General features: G+C 40.5%; 1 protein-coding gene across 1 annotated transcript in view; it reads right to left on the bottom strand.

The window, feature by feature from the left end:
* Window positions 1-8,765: 8,765 nt before the first annotated feature.
* The window catches only part of sh3rf3 (SH3 domain containing ring finger 3), a 167,305-nt gene continuing 155,356 nt past the window's right edge, over window positions 8,766-20,714 (bottom strand). The window contains exons 9-10 of the mRNA XM_088609007.1: window positions 14,819-15,171; window positions 8,766-9,468 (exon numbers count right to left, since the gene is read on the bottom strand). Coding sequence (XP_088465133.1) covers window positions 9,300-9,468; window positions 14,819-15,171 — 522 coding nt within the window. The 3' untranslated portion in view covers window positions 8,766-9,299. The remainder of the gene's footprint in view (window positions 9,469-14,818; window positions 15,172-20,714) is intronic.

The raw sequence follows: 20,714 nt of genomic DNA, 5'->3' as shown, positions 1-20,714 counted from the left end.
TGTGCTTTTACTGACACTGTGAAAGCATTCTGGTGATTCACTGCAAAAGGCAACACCAAGTAAAAGCCAAACAGAAGTGGACTATTAAAAGACAAAAGAGTGGTACCTGCACTGCAACAGACCTGTCCGCACGAAGGTCCTGCAGTATTATAGGCTACTGATGCTGTAATACTCCATCTGTTGTCAAAGCATGTGAAGTGGTTCTTGCTCACCTCCCCCAGGAAGAGAAGATGTTTTGATGCTTTCTTAAGCAAACAAGGGAATTCTTACTTGGATCAGACCATTGAGAAAATCCAGCAGTACCCTGACTGTTAGCAGTGCAGCTTTTGATTGATGTAGAAAGTGGCAAACTGCTGGACATCCTAAAAATCTTTAAGCCATGTTGCACAGAATGTATGTCCTTGCAAGGCCATGAGAGATCAGGCTCACTGACAGATTCTACCTGGGTGCAAGACAAACAATAGCACACAGTAGCGCATATCCCAACCTGCAATAATCCACCCTTTCAAGCCCCCTTTCACTGAGACCTAGGGATCTGACAAAACAGAACGCTCACTTGTCAGAAATAACCCAGAATTCATAACAAAGCAAAAGCTGTGAAAATAACTAACCTTTCAATGCCTTATTTTTGTGTCTATCGTTGAAATCTAGGTCACAAACACATCAATGAGTCTAGCATCCTGCTTCCCTCCAGAGAAGGACCACGCTTTAGTAAGTCTTGCAATGCAAAATGACTTCATGAACTACAGATCACCCCTGTCTTTGAGGGGCAAAAACACAACTGATATATATCATTCATGCACAATGCCATTTTACCTGCTGCAGGTCATTCATAAAGACCTCTTGGCTTTGTAATAGGGCAGTGCGGTGTCTCTGTGGCTAAGGATCTGCACCTGTAGCTGGAAGGTTGATGGTTCATATCCAACAGCCGGCAGAGGAATCCTACTCCATTGGGCCCCTGAGTAAGGCCCTTAACCCCAACTGCTCCAGGGGCGCTGTATAAATGGCTGACCTTGCGCTCTGACCCCAAGCTTCTCTGCCTGTCTGTGTGCCTCATGGAGAGCAAGTTGAGGTATGCGAAAAGACAAATTCCTAATACAAGAAATTGTATATGGCCAATAAAGTGATCTTATCTTATATAGCAAAAACACAAGATAACATTGCATTGGGTCCATCTGATTTGAGCTGTATCCATGCATTACATAACACTTCCTTCTGTCTCTGTGTGAGCAGAGCCCCCAGTGGTCCCAAGACAGATCCTGTCTTTGCACTTTAAAACAAAGCAGGGGGTTGCATTTGAATACTTTCTAGTTCCTCAGAGCTGATAATTATATGAAATTAAATTGCAACCTTCCCCACACAACCCATTTCGGAAGCATAAGATCAAACATGAAGTGTACAAGGGAAGGTGTTAAGCTTTAAACTGGGGCACAGTAGAGAATATTCTGTGATTCTTGTTATATTCTTACAAATAAATTAGTTTATACATATAAATCAAGGTCAAATCAATTCCACTTCATATCCGGCACAGCATATATCATTTAATGACATTACTATGGAAGCTGTTCCCTGTAAATGCTGTGGACCTAACATTGCATGAAGTAGGAGGAGAGGAGAAACAGACTAAATTCTTATTCATAGATTAAATATGATACTTCATGCTAGAATTATGTGGTCTAGTCATTATTTTCTAATATGCATGGTCTCCACAACTCAGTCTCCAAACGCATTCTTGAATGCTTGCTTGATGCGAATAATCCCTGCGGTACGTCCCACCAACTACAGTATTTCCAGGCATGTGGCCTATGGTGAAACATTTAGCATGATACTATGCATAAGGACAAGGTGGCACTGCAAGCGAACACATTGCCCGTTGAGTGCATATTTCAACATCAAATGTCAGAAGCAGAACAAAGATTTTCTTTGTCAGGTATCCGCGCTAGGAGAAAGGGACAGTTTTGCTAATCGTTAAGGTAAACATCGGAAAGAATCATTAACATTTCTCTTCCTTCATTTCTACACGCTTGTGCACAACACATCACTGACGTAGTAATCTTCTTCGTAATTAAGAATGTGACTGTGAATTAGACAGGAAAATGAACGGTCACTGTTAAACAGCTAGGAATGTATGGAACATACAGCAGATTTCTTCAGAGCTCCTCACTACCCTGAGTTTATAAGGTGCTTTCCTTGTCCACTAATACTTGAAATCGACAGGAAGCTGAAAGCAATACATAGAAGGGTCCAATAAAATTTCGTTGAACAAACATTGTCTTTCACTACAACCTTGATCAAACAATAGCTAAGAAAATTATATTCCTTTATCCTTTAAGCCAACTGTCAACAAATTCTCAATGATGATCTGGAGAGGTGAAACAGATAGGAATTGATTCCGCATCGCGAGCGAGGCTGCTCTTTGATGCGAGGAACAAACAAAAAACAAACAGATCGATAATTCTGTAATGCGGGAAAGTCGTTTCTTCTTGAGAACCGACGAGAGACACTGTCCCCCATGTATCTGGGATTTATCAGTTTGTACTTTATTATTTTTAACCCTAACTGGATCTCAGCTACTCTTCTTGGTCTTACTTATTTGCAATTAAGAATGAGAATATTATGTCACTGTCGAATAAAGTAATTACGGAATCTTATCCAGTGAAAGGATTATCAAAACAACAAAAATTATAATAATAAACCTGTCAATTGCAAAGACCCAATTATACAGATCAAACTAGCAGCAGCATTAAAGAGTAAGAATACAGATGATAAAAGAGGTTTATTATGGAAACGCACATTTCCCACATAGGACGGTGCTTTGCAAAAAAGACAGAAGAATTGTGAGAAGGGTTAGAAAACAAAGCTGTGATCTAACAGTCCTATTGAAAATCAAGGTCGCCCATCACAGAAATAGATAAAAGCAGAAAAAATTAATCACACAGAACCCGTTGCACCATATATAAGCTGTCAATGTTTAAAAAAACGAACAGCAAGTGAGCACAGCAACAGGAAGAAAATCCGCCTGCCTGATTTTGCCCAACTCTGACCCGAAAGGTTCGTTGGTTTGATGTCGAAGACTCAGCATTGCAACTGCAGTCCGGCTTACTTTAAGTCGTTGTGCGAAAGGAGAAACGCACGACATCTATCGAAAAGACTCCTTCTGACTATGTAAAGATGCCAATGAAAACTGTTCACGCCATTTAAAACACAGACTCATTCAAAACAACCCGCCGTCAACCACTTCCTGTATGAAAGGCCACGCCCACCTCGAGGTCACATGACGCAGAGCACCGCAGCTCCTAGAACAGGATGAAAGCGCAGAGGAAGCCCAGAAAACTCCCCATCTACCGTAATGTGTGGAATAAGTGCGCCATACAGAACAGCACTAGCACAATACATCATTAGCGAAATTAGTGCATTAGCACTTGACTGAAAAATGCAAAACACTCGATGAACAAAAGACATGCTATTTTTAGACAAACCCTTTCTTGTTCAAAAGGGATATTGATTTCTGTGGTCTGTTCAGTAATGTAAAATAATAATGTATAAATGTAATGTCCTAATAAAATGAGGCATGAGTTCTATTTTTGGACATTTTATTGTATTTTTTTTAAAGTAGAAAGGGTGAAATTTAAAACGGAGAACAGGATGCACTTCTTCACACAAAGGGTTGTGGAAGCCTGTATCCAAATTCAGTCGATGAATAAACTACTTGCAACCAAAGGAGTTGGACAGGATGAATGGTTTGCTATTGGTTGTAAGCTTTCTTGTGTTCAGATGATCACCAGTCCCAGAGTCAGTTTAACTCATAGATCCAAGTCTGTTCGGTCCTCTTAATTTATTGACTTCTACCTTCCTAGTTGTTTAAAGAAACATTCTGACAGTATTTTTCTCAACAGAATAGAGATGTATTTGGTAATATTTAATACAATTATGGTCAACACCAACAAAAACAACCTACTCCCTGAGGGAAAGTCAAGTTCTGTTTACTCTAAAGCTGCTAAACGTAGGTCTCATGTATGGCCTGTTGCATTTTAAAAACACCATAATTAACCTTTAAGAAATGACAGAGTAAGAAACAATAATGACAAAACCAGGTTTTTAAGGTGAAATTACCCCCTAGGGATTGTGACTGTTCATTTGCTCACTACAGCTCCTGTGCGTCTGCTGCCAGTTTTAGTTTCAGAGGCCTCATTCCCCAGACCTGTTCCTCGGAGTACTTGGATCAGCCTCCATACCAGGGGTGGAATGTAGGGGATTTCCACTGCTTAGTGGTCTGTTCCAGTGCAGGTTATACAAGCCACCAACCCTTGTGTAAACTAACAAGGATCAGAAACAGACATGCTGGACATGCAGTTCCTATGTATCCCTGTAACACCTTGTGATGGGATACAAGAGCCAACAGTTCATAAAACATGTTTTGAAACAGGGTTATTTTAATTCAACTCTGCTAACTGAGAAAGCAAAACTAGGCACTGGTTTCATAAATGAGGACAGCACCCTGGAATTCTTTCATTTTCAGGTCTAAAATGGATTTAGCCCCCAATGCATTCAGGTCAGACCTGCTAATTTGTGTGTTATAATGATCCACACTACTTCCAGTTTGCTGTGTGTATGTCTTCTCCAGGTTTGTGTGATTCCTACTAATTATGGCACCAGAGAAAAACAAGAGAGACATACAATATTAATGAGCAAAAGATGAATCATGTTTTAGAACAAAAGGCATTTATTGCTAAAATGCACTTGACTGAAAAAAGCAAAACACTTGATAATAATACAATACAGTTTGTAAATGAACAGAAGACAAATGCCATATTTAGACCAACATTTAAAGTAAATTCTTTAAAGTCAGGACTTGATCGTCCTTCTCCTGTTGCAAAAATATGGCTATATTTGTTCTCTAGCCTCTTGCAGTAATGGAAAATAATGTCCTATTAAAATTATGCATGTGTTCTCTTTTTAAAGAACATCTTCGTGTCTTTTTTAGTGGTCTACACACAATCTCTCCAGCTGTATTATAACAAGTATGCAACATCATGGATTCAATAGTCTTGTTGGAGAAAGAACAGTAATATCAAAATTTCTCCCAGCAGCAGTGTTCTCACCCTCTCCGAAGGGTCTGGCCAATGTGAAGGATTATCATCATGTACATTCACTTCCAAAGGGGAGTTTGTGCTTAACTGTTCTTCCAAATACCATACCGCACTCCTGTCTGGACGAGTCCCCCTTCATATTTGAGCACAGCGCAGTAAAAAAAAAACAGTACAATATCTGGCAAGTGTCAGGATCTACGAAAAAGCTTTCAATAAAGTTTTTTATATCTGTGTCTGCTTTATGTCAAGGTTGAGAGAGCACAAATAAAGACCTTAGCTTCTCTCAACACAACCTGGTATGTTGTTCTGGGGAACATCGGCCTTGTGCTTCATGGTTAACCAAAACATTGTTATCTAGGATCTGAACTGTCAGAATATACTACTACATATTTCTCAGCATAAATATGAATTAATTTCCACATATAAGAGGATGTCATTTGTTTACATTAGATGAAGGAAAATCAGTTAATTTTCATTTTTTTAACAGTTTATTTTTCCAACAAAGTAGTTTTTTTTTCTAATTGGAGAGCAGTCTGCTGCAGTATGACTCTACTGGATTAGGCAACGCGTTTGGTCCAAACTGAGCCTGTAAACCCTTCTACTGTTGCTTCTCCAGCCAGTAAAAATGAATAGAAAAATACAAAGTTATAAAACTCGTGAAGACGCATCCATTGGAAGAAGAAAAAAAGAAGAAGTTGTGCCTTTCTCTGATAAAAACTTCCTAAGCCCTCCAGTAAAGAATCTAGAGCTTTTATTAAAGTCTATAAATCTCTCCTCACATTTCAGCACCTGAGCACATTTCCTGCTCAAACACTGCTGAAAGTCATAAAGGGAGTGGGTGATTTTGGCCTCTGCTGATAACAGTAATGAAGAATTATTAATGGGAGCTGGGTAGTGTTTCAGTTTTCTGATGCTTCTTTAAGGAGGAAACCTTGATAGTAGCCTCCTGGGAACAAGTGATTTTCAATCATTTTGCAGCTGGATAATGTCTCTTTCTACCAATAAATAAGAGACAAAAAAAACAGGCATCTGACCCTTAGTCAGCACCCTCCCAGGGGTTAAACTGTAGGCTGTGAGTCAACAGATGAACCTGGAATTACAGGGAGCCCCCTGTTAAAACAAAAGGTACAATAAACATCACAACTTCCCAACATTTGTGTAATACTCAAATATATAAAATGTTCAAATGGGATATCTACTTAACACACATAAGAGTGTTATGCAAGTAATGACAGTGATGTCAGACAGAAATCACTCACCACTGGAGCTGCCCAGATAGTACATGCCAGTGATGCTACTGTATCTCTGTGTTGAATAAAGATTTAAACTGGATGATATGCATCACTTTTTTTTCTGTACATGTAAGAAGTATTCAAAATCCACAAGGACACTGAAAAAGTCAACCCCAGCAGGCTTCTTCAGAATAAAGACTAAAACACAAGGCAGGGGCCATGGGTCAAAACTATGAGGAAGTTAACTGAAAATTGAGTTATTGAGAATAGGAGGCAATTCTTTACGCAAAGGGTTGTGGGAGTAGGGAACAAGCTGCCCAGCCATGCTGCTGAAGTTGATACCCTGACGTCTGTCAAGGAGATCCTTGGATCAATTAGCTACTAACCTACCAAATGGGCCAAATGGGCTGACTGGCCTCCTCTGGTTTGTAAATGTGCTGTGTTCTTATGCCTGCAATAGATTCAGAAAATGGTAGTGTTCTGTAGCAATCATATGTCAGTAATGATACCACAGAGCATTTGAAAAAAACCACAGAGAAACACGTCGCTTCTCAGATTACGTTCAGGCGAAAAGTTGAAGATGAAAATGGATTAGGTTCAAACACCAGCCACGTCAAGAATGCACTCGCTTGCATTTATGTAGCACTATTCATCCCAAAGAGGTTCAGCCAAAGTGGGTTCAGCTGACCCACTTGGCCTGTCATTGAAGTGCACGTCTCTGGAGGAGTTCAAAATGGCTTCATCGCCTGTATGAAAGGAGAACTTCAGGAAGGCCAGATTTTGCAGCCAAGTGTGGAATTCAGTCAAGGACACTGGGTTTAACACCTCTACTTTTACAAACAGTACCATGGTAACGCAAAAGACCAAGCAGTTAGGATCTTGGTTTAACATCCCCATCTGAAGGACAGGACTTTATCATTTCAATTGGACTGTCTTTTCTGCTGTCCAGGTGTGCCTGTATATGCCCCGACTATGCACAATTCCTTAATTTAGTGTTTTACTTAATGTGACTATGTAAAATCTATCTGATATAAAGGTCAGGTCCACTGTGCTGGTGTTTTGTTGGCAACCCATACAGCAATTTGACTTTTTTTACTTAAATGCTATGTAACATCTCTCTTAGCTGTCACTGTGGGGAATGTGGTGATTTGTCTGGAACACTAATTAGGTGCTTCACTATCAGCAGGAACCACAGTAACCATATTGGCACTTAGCTGTTCTTTACCAACTGAACCTCATCCAATAGTGCAATTAGGACTTTCACTGGCAGAAACACATTCTGAAATCATAATCAAAAAGGCATAGAAAAGACATCTCCGGATATTTTCTAACTGACAGCTACAAGTGTGCTTTCATGAATTTACCTATCTGCCTGTGCTCTCCCACAGCAAGGTAGGACAGCCTTAAAAATGTCTCTTTTTTCACATTGTTTCAGACTTGAAGATCTTCATGCTAGAACTAGCCTGATGTAGTAATGTGCCTTAGATTCATAAGAAATATATCATTTTCTTTCCTCAAGTTAAAAAAACAAATGATCTACTTAAGATGATTTGATGTACTTTTAGAAATTCTGCACAGCTTGAAGGCAGAAATGAAAGACGGATCCAGACTCCGTCACAAGCACTAAAATCGGCCTCAACTTCTAAATAAAATCATTCCTGAAATGAATAAATAAAGCTTTCTATTTACAACTGAAGACACACGCACAATAAAAAAAAAATCATTTTCTTGAGGCCCTATTTTGAATAAATTCTTCAATAAAGTGGCTTTTCTAGGTGTAGTAGAAAAATATGTTTTTCAGTGTGATCTAATAAAGATTTTCACACTGATGCATTGTGCTCCCAAGGCTGAATTCTGAGATTTGCCATCATCTCCCCTAAACCTCATTTATAAACTGAAGATACATTTATAAACCACAGGAAAATGTAATATCAGTCAGTGTGCTTTATCTGATTCTAATTTCACTGGCTGGTTCTTACAAGCTTCTTCTTTTCTTTATTTTCTCTGCATTTAATTTAGCATTTTCAAAGCAAAGGCTGGACAATCAAGGAAACTGGTACTTTCCACGTACAGAGGAGCTATAGCTTTTAGGAGCAGGACCTTGTCACTGTTCATCATCTCAGCCCCACAGTCACAACATCTTAATAGCGAGAGTATGTGATGATCTTCCCACATTATTCCTTCCTGACTCCTGGTGCTGAGGGCCTAGCGGGGGTTTTTATTGTGTGCTGAGAAATGAATTGTTGTGTTCTACTAAAACCAGCTTAATCCTCTATCCTGACCCCAAGTGGAAAGACCTCACATGGAACTGGAAATGGTCCCTCCTACAGCTCCCTCCTGGGAAATACCTTAAGCGTCTGACCTTCGCAGGGAAGTTCAGAGGGTCACTGCGGTTGTACGAGAAGAATTTATGGTATTCGTAAAAGAAAAAAAAAACAAAATCTTCCAAATATTTCACTTAGAATTTACATTTAAATGGACAGAGGTGTTTGCCTCGCTATAGCAAAATCCATATTTCAGGTGGATCTGCTTCCGTCCAGTGTTCATCCTTCCGGTCTGTTCACTGCAGGTGGCTCCATGGGTGAAGGCACTACTTCAGAAAACCACTGTGCGTCCGTGTTGACGAAAGAGCAGCACAGCCTCTCCGAGGCTTCGGGGATGTATACAGTTCTCCACCTCTGTCCGTGCACTCTGAGGTGGTGGAAAAGGGGTACGGGGAAAGAGAGGGGTTGTGCACCGAGAGGGAATTTTCTGTGCTTTCTTCAAAGGTCCTCGTCGCTTCTTTGGAGTAACAATGGCAGTGAATGTCAATGGTTCACCTTAACGCTCCTTGTGCTCGGAGACGCCAAACCTTTGAAGGCGAAGGTCCCGACTGCGTGGCGGGGGGTGTTTAAGAGACAGACTTAAATAAAAAAAAAACTGATAATGCCAGAAAGCCCGGTCCTGTCCGCGCCGATCTGGTGGAGAAAGGCCCTACTCAGAAGCTTTCCACAAAGCTGCCAGGGAAGAGGCCCGTGCGGCCCGTGCGCTGCAGGGTCCCCTTGAACCACCCGTCGTCCCTCTTCTTGTGCACAAAGACGATGTCGCCCTCCTTCAGCTCGATCTCGGCCTCGCTCTGAGGCGGGTAAGGGACCACCACGCGGTACCTGTAAAGAAAAGCAAAGAGCTTGTAGAAGATTCGCCGGCGTAGCCCTGGGGAGACCGTCAGAAATCGCCGCTCTCAAAATGTACGGAGCAGAACTGAATTATCAAAGTCAAATGAAGCCCTGAAGGTATTACAGCAGGAAATAAGTCAGGGAATGTACCGCATGAACTGACAGGTTCACCTAAATGTTTCATTTACAACAAAAAAAAGTAAGTGACAAATGTGGGGATGTTCAGAACTGTTCTTGCTGATAATTGGCAGTTAAACCCACCAAAACAAACAAATATGAAATTTTTCATTCTTTGATATTAAAAAAGACTTTTAAATGTATGAGAGCAACTATCTTAATGGAACATAAAATAAGTGCCTTTTCTCCTTCTTACCAAAGGGAATTTCAAATGGCATCGGGGACACAGACAAAAATTTCATTTTCATGAAGAACTTGCTGGTGAGACTCCCACGAGTCTAACGTGGCAATATCCATTGCATACTAAAGAAAAGCACAACAACCAAAGTGTGAGCCAATGCAATAAAGAGGAAGGTTGCCTGACTATCAATATCAGTTTGCTGTGATTGTCGCTTGAGTGAATTGTTCATTCAAAAATACATAAACGTTTTAGGAACAGCATACAGGACTTGCATGTGTATGACTGACTCTTTTTCTTGCCATTGCCCTAGCACACTTGGAAAATTACAGCTCTAGCCATTGCAGCAGAAAGGTTAAAGGGAATGCATGATGGTAATGAACTTCATTTAATATAGTGTCTGGAAAAGCCACCCCAGTGCACTCATCTCAAATTCATTTCAAAGCACTTAATGATGTCTAGGAGCTGCAAGAAAAAAGGAAAAAATATGGATGCCTTTTAGGATGCTGCTGTTTTTCTCCAACACCTCTTGCATATATAAAGACATTAAGTTAAATCGGAATTTTTAAAGCCTAGGAATTAACTGTAAAACTGAAGCATGATTCTAAGCTTCACAATCCTTTATTGTTGCTGCTTACGTTTCGGCAATCCATACAAAAATCATTTAAAGCTTTATTATTAAAGATTCTTCTGGACGGTAATTGTTTTTTTTTTTTTTCCAATTTGGGTGCATTCAGCAGATCTGTGCCCTATTTTATGAATTGATACAGAGGGGTTAGGGCTGCTTGCAAAAAAAACAGTTCACAGCCAAATACATTTCAGACATCGATTTTGCTCACAACGACATGCATTTGTCCCTGTAATTACAGAAAAATGAAGGCCTCTCGTGGCTTTTCCACAATTGCAGCAATATTCTTTCTGCGCTGACTACATTCAATGTGCTGCTTTCAGAAAAATCAATTGATCGTTTTTCAGTCTGGTGATAAATCAGCCTTTCTTGAGCTCTGAATGACAGATCTGAAAGGAGATCTATAACTCTGTCAGGGAGGGACAGTGTAATATGTCGCTATTCGAGAGTCCTGTAGCTTTGTGCCCATGTGGAAAAACATTGTTAACAACCTGATTCATCAAATAAACAAAAACAGAAGGTTTATGAAAAAAATCATACACAACATGCCTCTCCTGACCCAATAAAAACACTGAGAAAGCACATTCTAGGACTTAACAGTATTCATAAGCATATATATTTACAGCAGAAACACATATCTAAAGAAATTTCTCAGACAAATATTTCAAAATTCAAAACCACTGCAGCTCCCAAAAATATTATAAAGTACAGATTCCCATTTAATTCAAATACGAAAGATTGCAAGCCTTTCAGTATCACCTGTCTCAGAACTGCACTCGTATTTCATATGTGTAAGCTGGGAAAGGAGGGGGGGGGGGGGGTTGGTGGCAGTCACACAGAGGCCTGGATGTTGCCCAAAGTGAAATGGGCGATCGAGATGCGAGAAGCAGCCTGGGCTCTGTTATTTCTCTGGGGGGCTCGAGATGAAGCTAAATCCCTAAGCGCACAGACACATCTCCTGTCCCTGCTCTTCAGACCCTTGGACATCTGGCATCAGACCTGGCATGCCTTGAAATGTCTCCATCTCAAAACATCATCTCAGCTCGTACCCCTACTCTCCCTGGGCTCCCTGTCTAGATTCTGCTGCCCTAAGGTCTGCTGTCATGACGTAGGTGTGCTTGCGAGCTTTAATGGTTGCCACGGTGATTCACTGAGCATGTTTTACTGAGGACACTAGGACTCTTGGCTGACAGTAGGCGCTATACAGATTCTACTTCTCTGAGTGAATTAATTCTTTCAACGGAGACAAACACTGGATACCTGTGCACACATACATATGAATGGCTGACACCTGTGTGAATTCCTTCCTGAAAAGGAATTAATAAATGTAGAGGAGATCAAGATTTGATTACTAGGCGGTGAGACTGCTTCAGAGCATTACAAATTAAAATCCTCCCCAAACAACCTGGAACTGGTGTGTAAGTTCTAATTGGAATTGGTATTCGCACACACTGTTGGTGACTTCACAAGCATTGTTAAAAACTATGCCCACTTATAATGCACTCATACAGTAGCTGCTTCCCATAATGCTTTTAATGCTGTAATTTTATATTCTGTCCTCTTTATTCCCTTTTTATTTCTTACTCACATTATCTGGATGTACTGTGAAAGTGTCAAGGCTTTTTGCACAAGTAGAAACCTCTTTCCCACCTTGTATTTTTCTATCTGCATATAATACCCTCCTTATCAACAATAAAAAAATGAAATCTGCTTTGAACTTGTCTTAGGTCTTTTTGTATTTTTATTTGCAGCTTCTAGAGGGTTCACTAACCATCCTATGTTGGCATCACCTGTTAGTGCGACTAGTTTACTTGTCAACTGGAATGTGGAGATCAGAATATAAATTATGAAGAGTAGTGGTCCTAATACAGATCTTTGTAGTACACTAATTACATCACACCTGTTCACCATTTAACTGTACCATCCATTAACCCGTTCTGTATCCAAATGCATGTTTCAATGACTTCCTTGCAATTTGAGAATTAACCTTTTATGAAGAGTTTTATCAAATGTTTTCTGAATATCTTAATATACCATATTGAATGCTTTGTGTACTGTATATCCACTACTGCTGTTGGTTGTTCAACAAGTTAGGAAGGAAGACCTTTTTTAAAATCCATCGTGACATTTGACTTGAATTTCCACGTGGACAATCCTCAGATTTATTTTGAATAATCATTTCTATAATTATCTTACTTGTAATAGAAGTAAGACCTATTCTTCTATAATTACTTTTTTGGGTTCTGTCACCCAGTTTATGCAAGGGCACTACCATCAACTTTAAGTAAATGCGTATTACCCCTGTTTTGGGAGCGCTGGAAACATTTTGTCAACAGCCTTGATTGTTAAGGGACAGCTGTTATAAAACAGGCACTGTAGATGTCTTTATCTTAAGTGCTTCCATGACCTGTAAAACTTCTATTCTATGCTAACATTCATCAATACCAAACAATGTCTTTCCCAAGGCTGAGACTTGCTGCTTATGTCTTCTTTAGTAAACACTCAATATTGATTTCTTTAAAAAAATCAGCTATCTTCTTTTTACTGTCTCTAAACTCTAGAAGCTTACATTAATATCCCTGTAACATTTCACTGTTTTTCTTTGGTGTAGGCAATGCCTACAAAAAGTTTAATTTGAAGCTCAACTGTGATAGTCCTATTAGTCGCTCAAACATTCGAATACCTTTTTACCTGAAGATCATTATATTACTTTTCCTTTAACAGGATTCCTTTGTGGTGTTTTGACAGTGTTATCTTTTTCCTTATATTTCTCTTCATTTATATATTACCATAATCATCACTGTTTCTAGCTTTGGATTCACTTTCTCTAGGAATGGATTTATTCTGTGCCTCAAGCAGAATGGCTGTAAGCCAAATTCATTTGCCACTGACTACATACCTTTCACAGTGAAAACTATCACACTGAATAAACATGAAATAATTTGACTGCAAACATGGAATGTAAAGTGACTGTACTTTATCCCAGCATTTAACCTTTCAAGAGCTGAAATAGGTCACCTTCCTCAAGCCTGTGAGGACAGGTGGTCATAGGAGAACAAACAAAACTCTGAATCAATCTGGACCAAAAAAAAAAAGACAGAAGACAAAAGCAAGAACATGGCCAAAGTGCAGGAAAGCTACACTCTTCCATTCCCCTTTCTGCATACCAGAGGAATTTAATTAATCATAATCAAAAAGTAATTACCGTGAAGCAGCACTGAATGACTGCATAACTCGTTAGAGCTGAAAGTCGGACAGTGTTGCAATGTTCTCCTGCGTCTTGCAGTGAGCTACACCCGATTTACAACAGGATGGAGTAAGACAAAATTAAAATGTCTAGGGCCTGACTAGCTATGGGCGCTTTTAAATTAAATAGTGTATTTTCATAATGAAAACGCTCCCCGTTTAACCACGACCCAAAAAGAGTCTGGGCTCTCACTTTTGATTTATTTCACATTTCTGACTGCAGAGTGCCACAGGGGAAACATTCAATTTAAATGTCTAACCCATCTACTCCAACTAGTGGGATTTGCAATTTGTTAGCTATATTAGATTGGAAACATTTGGAATTTGTTTTTCACAAGCCTTTAAAATGAACAACTCCAGATACTGTATATCTGAATATCAGCAACGATGGATGTAGTGCCTTTGTCTCTCTTCCAGGGAGTCCGTCTGGTTTATTTTTAATTTTAATTTTTCCTTTTAATTTAAGATCAACTGTACCAATGTGCACAGCTGCAAGGTATTAACTGGTCCTTAATGCGTAATCCCTTCCATGTTTCACAAAACATTTTTAAAATAATTTTTAGTGCATGTATATAGCTTTTTTTATATAGTGAACCAAGATATTTAAACATTATTTAGTAAGGTTTAATACTGAACATTACTAAAGTGGCACATTAACATAAGAAAATGAGTTTTTCAAGGAGTTCTCTGTGATCAAGGCACAAATTGATTGCATTTTGCTGTGGTGGTAAACTTACGCCCAGAGCTTTACTAAGCAAGGAAATATGATAGCCTGGAGGTGGGATGTCCTACCTGAAGGAACTGAGCAGTTTTAATCCCCAAGGGAGAAGACTATAAGGGGACATGATGCCAGTATTCAAAATCCTCAAAGATATCAAGCCCTCTTCAGAATGAGCAGTGAAGCACAGAGTGGAAGTGTTGAAAACTGAGAACAGGAGGCACTACTTTACATAAAGGTTGGCGGGAGTGTGGAACAAGCTACCCTGCCATGTTGCTGATAATCTGGTCTCACTCAGAGTGCTGTCGGATGAGATCCCTGGATCAATGAACTACTAACTACCAAGTTAATAAACTAGAAGGGCCAGCTGGCCTCCTCTTGTGCCGACTCTTACCTCTCCCGGGACAGGGGCTTCGGCTCCGGCCGGATGGCGATGAGCGAAGAGCAGGGCTGCCTGGCGGGCGGCGAGACGGAGAAGTTCAGATCCAAGGAGCCGGACTTCCTGTGCAGGGGCTCCATGCCCATGGCCCCCTGCATCTCGCTCTCGATGGGGCAGGACCCCGCCCTGCCGTGGCTCAGCCCCGAAGGCAGGTTGGCCGCCGTGGCCCCCTGCATGGGCCCCTCAGCGGCGGCGGCGGCTGGTGTCTGCGGCTCGTGTGTGGGCGAGACAGAAGGTGGGGAACGGGACTTCTTTTTCGCCGACGCCCCTGACAGGAGCTTCAGCAGCCCGCCTGCCTTCTTCTCCTTCTGCAAAAAGGACACGGACACGCTCGAGTTAGGACCCCCAATTCCCCACACATCCTGCGGTGGTCAGCATTCAAAGATGGGAGCCCCAAGCTGGCTCTCGCACACTTTCACACAATGGCATCTCACACTGCACGCACAGTTTCATCTGGGTTTGGCAATGGGTGACTCCAGTAGCTATCATCTCAAAGGTCTCTCATGTACGAATGCTAAAGCCCAGAGACATTAACAGCGAGAGAATTTGAACCTCCAAGGAATATTTATACTGTTAAAATCAATATTGAGGGCACCCACAGTCTGCTCCCCAAGAACCGTAATGCTTGAGGTTTCTGTTCCACCCTCAGTTCTTGAGTAACCTACTTAAAGTAGGTTGATTATTCATATAATTCTTCAATCGCAATGCTTTCCAGGACTGTAGGCAGTGATGGATTAAACTGAATTATAAAACCTGCAGGATCTGACACTCCAGGATCAGGTTTTCCATCTAAATAGCTCATTATTTTGAATAACATGTTAATCCCTTCTTTGGAAAACAACCGTCATTAACAAGAGGTCCCAGAAGATCTGTCACTGAAGAAACCATGATAACACACACAGTTTAGGCACAATGAATCACTGCTTGAACATACACATCCACACACATATCATGGTCTCCAACCTGTCACTGCCTCTTTCATCTCTGCAATTCACTTGCCTTAACCATTTTGAAACAGAAAAAGAATGAAGCTTACATTTCCCCAACCTAAAATGTACAGGGAATAATGAAAGACAATGTGCATTAAATCACCATTAGGGGGCATGTAACACTACTTTGGGTCACCTCAGCAACGAATCAGAAAATTGGTTAAAAGAGAAGCTTCTGTCTAGCAAGACAGACAACAAGACAATTTTATTTACTGTAGTTCATTGCTAGGGGTCCGTCCATCCATTTTCTAACCATTTTATCCAGTACAGGATCACAGGGGTGCCTGAGCCACAGGTGTAAGACAGGATACATCCTGGACAGAAAACTGTTGCATACACAGACAGACATACATTCTCACACCAGGACCAGTTTTCCCAGAAGCTGGTTAACCTACTACTATGTGTTTGGAAACCAGAGCATCTGGAAGAAATCTAGGAGAACATGGGGAGAACATACAAACTCCACACAGATAGCACCCCAGGACTGGAATGGAGCCCAGGCCCCAAGCACTGTGAAACAGCAATGCTAATCACTGCTCCACCATGCTGCCCTTGCTAAAACTATTAAGGGCCTGAAACATTAGGTTGAAAAATTGAAAAACAAGAGAAGAAACTGGCACATAAGTGACAAGAGAATACTCTAAAGAGGTATTAAATTAAATACAGATTTTGAAGTGCAAAGAATGATGAGGAAGCAGTGGTCTTTAAAACAAACATCCATGTACTAAAACACTCACAGCCACAGCATGCTTTCCAAACGCTCACTTTACAGCAATAAGAAGACTATCTTTGGACTTTCTTATGCAATTAAGTTGCCTGGAATTTCCAATAGCAGCAAGATTTTCTTTAACGACCACGTAGTTTTAATTACTTCAATTTTAAAGTATAATTTTATTTTGCCTAGTAGAATGGACTAAAATACACTAAATAAGACTAAAGCAGAGGAATTGTTAACCGTTCAATCTACAGCGCTCTCCATAAGTATAGATCAAAATCGCTCTTTTTGCTGAATACTCAAGCAATTCACATTTGACACAAAAAGATGGATGCTGAGGCAAAAGTCCAGAATGTCACCTTTTATTTGCAGGTATTTCTACACATATACTGTATGCTTTAACCTTTTAGAATAATACCACTTTTTGTTTTCCATCCCCCTGATTTAGGTGAGTATAAGTACTGGGACTGATTAATGTAAAATAGAAACTATTTTTTTGTAATTAGTAAATTAAAGTAATAAAACTTGGACTTGGTTGCAAATCCTTTCTACACAATTACTGCATCAAGCTCTAAGACCCATTGACAGCAAACCAGACTCTAGGTTTGTTCTTCAGAGATGCTTTGCCAAGCCTTTGCTGCAGCCATTATCAGTTGCTGTTTGTTCTGGAGGGTTTCTGACTTCAGTATTCTTTTCACCGAGGGAAATACATGCTTGATTGGAATTAAATCAGGAGATTGGCTTGGACAGTCAAAGACTTTACACTTTGTTCCACTGAGCTCCTTGTTTGCTTTAGCTGTGTGTTTTGGGTCATTGTCTTGCTGCATGATCAAGCACCGGCCAATGAGTCTGGAGGCATTTTCCTGTACATACAGCAGAAAAGATGTTCCTGTACAGTTCTGAAAGACAATCATTAGTTACGACATCAATAAAGAGAAGTGAGCCTGTTCCAGAGGTGATCAGGAGTTATGATCATGGTATATCATAACTTCACCATGTTACACAGATGAAGTGGAATGCTTTGTTTCGTCTGCAGTCTATTGCTTTCTCCATTCTTTCACCTTGCCATTACTTTGTTAAAGGATTATCCTTGACTCACCTGTCCATAACACTTTGTCCCAGACTTCTACTGGCTCATCTCAGTAGTTTTCAGTAATTTGTAATCTGGCTTTTCTATTTTTAGTGCTGATGGAAAGGCTTAGCATTTACAATTCTGCCGTCAAATTATAATTCTGCAAACAGTAGATTGTGATGCCTTCACCCCTGCACTGTGGAGGTTGTTGGTGATCTCAGCAACCGTTATTTTAGATTTCCTATTCTCAGCTCAGATAATTTTTCTGTCATCAACTACAGTTGTTTTCCTCGGCTAACCTGGTCGCTGTTTGTTTACATATAGCGGTGGTTTCTTTCTTTTTCAAGATATACACGAAACAACAACATAAAAGCACAGATATACCCAGAAATATGAGGTGACATTCTGTACTCAACTCAAATCCGAACTGCTTGAATATACAGCAAAAAGGACCATTTTGACATCAGTGACCCAATACCTATGGAGGGCACAGTATGTAAAGAAAAAAAGTGCTCCTCTCAGTGATGAGTAAGGCTGCCCTGTAGAGAGAAGATTAATGGACAGAGGTGATCTGGTGTGTATTAAGGGTCATGTGGCTGTGGATGGCAGGAGGGTCTACAAGGGGCTGCCAAATCCAATAAACATTTCATGAGGCAAAGCCACCACAGCCAGGAATGTCTCTCCATCAAGGGCCAGGCCACAAGACACTGTGTGGCACGTCAGCCTGGATATATATATAGTTTACCCATGTAGTCCAAAAGCTTAACAGAGGCCATTCATCTTCCATAATCTGCTTGTAAACAAAATGGAGAGGAAAGCAATTCTGACTGTTTGCTTGCAGCAACGCAAATTCACTTAGCTGATTTTGTGAAAGCGTGTGGCCAATGCAAATCAACGAGTTCAACAGAAAACACTACAGTTTAGGTTAATATAAGTCATTTCACAAGGCCTCTTAGTATTGTAACTCCACTAGGAAAAAAGTGTATACCCACAGTATACCCGTCTCTTTATAGGTAGGATTTTTGTCAGTTTCTGGCTGACAGTTACCCTGTAAAGAGAAACAGGTATGAGAAGTGAAACACATTCAAGCTGAAAAGGAATTGGTGTTTCATCCTGTGAATGAGACGCACAAAGCATGTATTCAAACTGTAAATAAATGTAGTTTTGCTCTACCTATTGGCTTCTGTTTCTTCTGTGCTCATAATTACTTTGGCATGTTTACCACGATCACAAAAATGATTTATGTTTTTTTTCCCCCCAGAAAACACCACGTAAAATAAAAGCTCAAATCAAAGGTTCACAGTCGGAAGGTTGAGAGGGCCACAGTCCAGACCCTGCATGATACTAAAGAGGCTCAAAATGAAAGCTTTCCTGGTAAACGCATCCTTGCGTTCTGCGACAGTGAGAATAGCTTCCTCCTGCTGTCCCATCTGTCACATAGCAATGCATTACTACAATTACCACAAAGCAGAAACGGAAAAACTGCAGGTTTGGAACCGCTACGCTATTTTGTCTTGGTCTCAACTTCCTCTCCTGTACCCACCGAACAATGCACGGTTCTGAACCCGTGACCCCCACAGCAGAGAGTATCAGGCTCCAATTACTGTGCACTCGGTTGTGAAAATGTAATAGCTCAATTACTTCAGAGAGGGAGGGTGGGGAGGGGGCAGCTTCACACTGAGCACGCAGCGTGCCTCAGAGGAGCCAAGACCAGAGCCCCCCCCTCCTCCCCACCAGAGGGGCGAGGTCAGAATGGCTGGGCTGCAGAACACAACGATTCCAGTCAATCAAGCAGATGTGAGGCCCAGTCTAATGGATGAGTCAGAGCCCATCATCAGGGAATAATCAAAGCCAAGCCGCACAACGTACAGTACAATACCTTAGACGGCAGAGGCCACGATCACTCGAAGACTTCCACTTGGCTCATCTTTAACGAGCGAATGTGATTAGCTGTGATTGCAACTTCTATTTTTTGTGTCGGCGAAGAATCAACCAGTTTTTTTTTTTAAGACTTTTTTTTGCGTCTTTAATATGTCTGAGGAGTGATGCGCACACCCTATTCTGGCAGAACGTAGTTTCTTGTTTAAGGCAGATCGTAGGGAAAAACATTACCTGTTTCCAAAAGTTGATGGAAGGTTGCAGTACAGAAGAAAAATGCAAGAAAACATAAGGTTTTCACAACACTATTTATAGTATCATCTATGTCAGAAATAACATTCTAGCAATGATGCAGAACATCAAGTGATTCAGGGTGTGCATATGTTTTTCAAGATATCACCTGGGGATGCCTTCTACTCTTCAGCATGTTAGAGTTTGTAAATAATCTGAAATATCCCAACATTAGCTATTTAAAATTACATCATACGCATTGGCAATATTCTGTGATCGTAATTACAAAAAAGCAAAATACGAGGTTTTGTTAATGCATCACAAAAATTAGAGTTTACAACTGGGGCGCAATATTTTCACACTACAACACTGCCAAAATACTATACTTCAGTGCTGTAAAATAGCTATTTATGTTATTGAATGGTGACATTACAACAACATTACACCTCCACTGTAACACCAGAATATGACAAAACTGAAGCAAAAGCCTTCACGGCCTGCACGGAGCATAACTAAAACAAGACGACAATGCTGAACATGTCCCAATACAACAGAAAGATGCAGCTGTATGTTTAAATTGTAGCAGAAGCAACAACTGTAGTGCACCGAATAGATATTGCCCTTTTTGGATATAAAGATACCTTAACATCTACAGTATCAACACATCAGAGGACAAAGGAGTAACAGGGAAATTTAACTATGAAGCAGACATATAAAACACAACCCTGAATCCTGTTAAAATGTTTTTTTAATGCTAATGAGTTCCCACTTAGTCGTGTATGCCTTTAAGATCCTGCTCAAATTATCTTATTTAAGGCTGATTAAAGAGGGGTCTTCTTTTTATGCTAATTAATATTTTCACTTCTGTCTTTGAGGGACCAGCTGGAACTAAATATTATGACTTTGAGCAGTCCTGGCTAATCCGACACAAGTAGTGTTGTAGTGTTTGAGACAAACGAATGTGAG

Source organism: Lepisosteus platostomus, chromosome 2 (assembly GCF_059453375.1).
Source record: "Lepisosteus platostomus isolate fLepPlt1 chromosome 2, fLepPlt1.hap1, whole genome shotgun sequence".
Lineage (NCBI taxonomy): Eukaryota > Metazoa > Chordata > Actinopteri > Semionotiformes > Lepisosteidae > Lepisosteus > Lepisosteus platostomus.
Note: the sequence above shows the minus strand (reverse complement) of the source record. Positions and strands in the feature narration are given on the sequence as shown.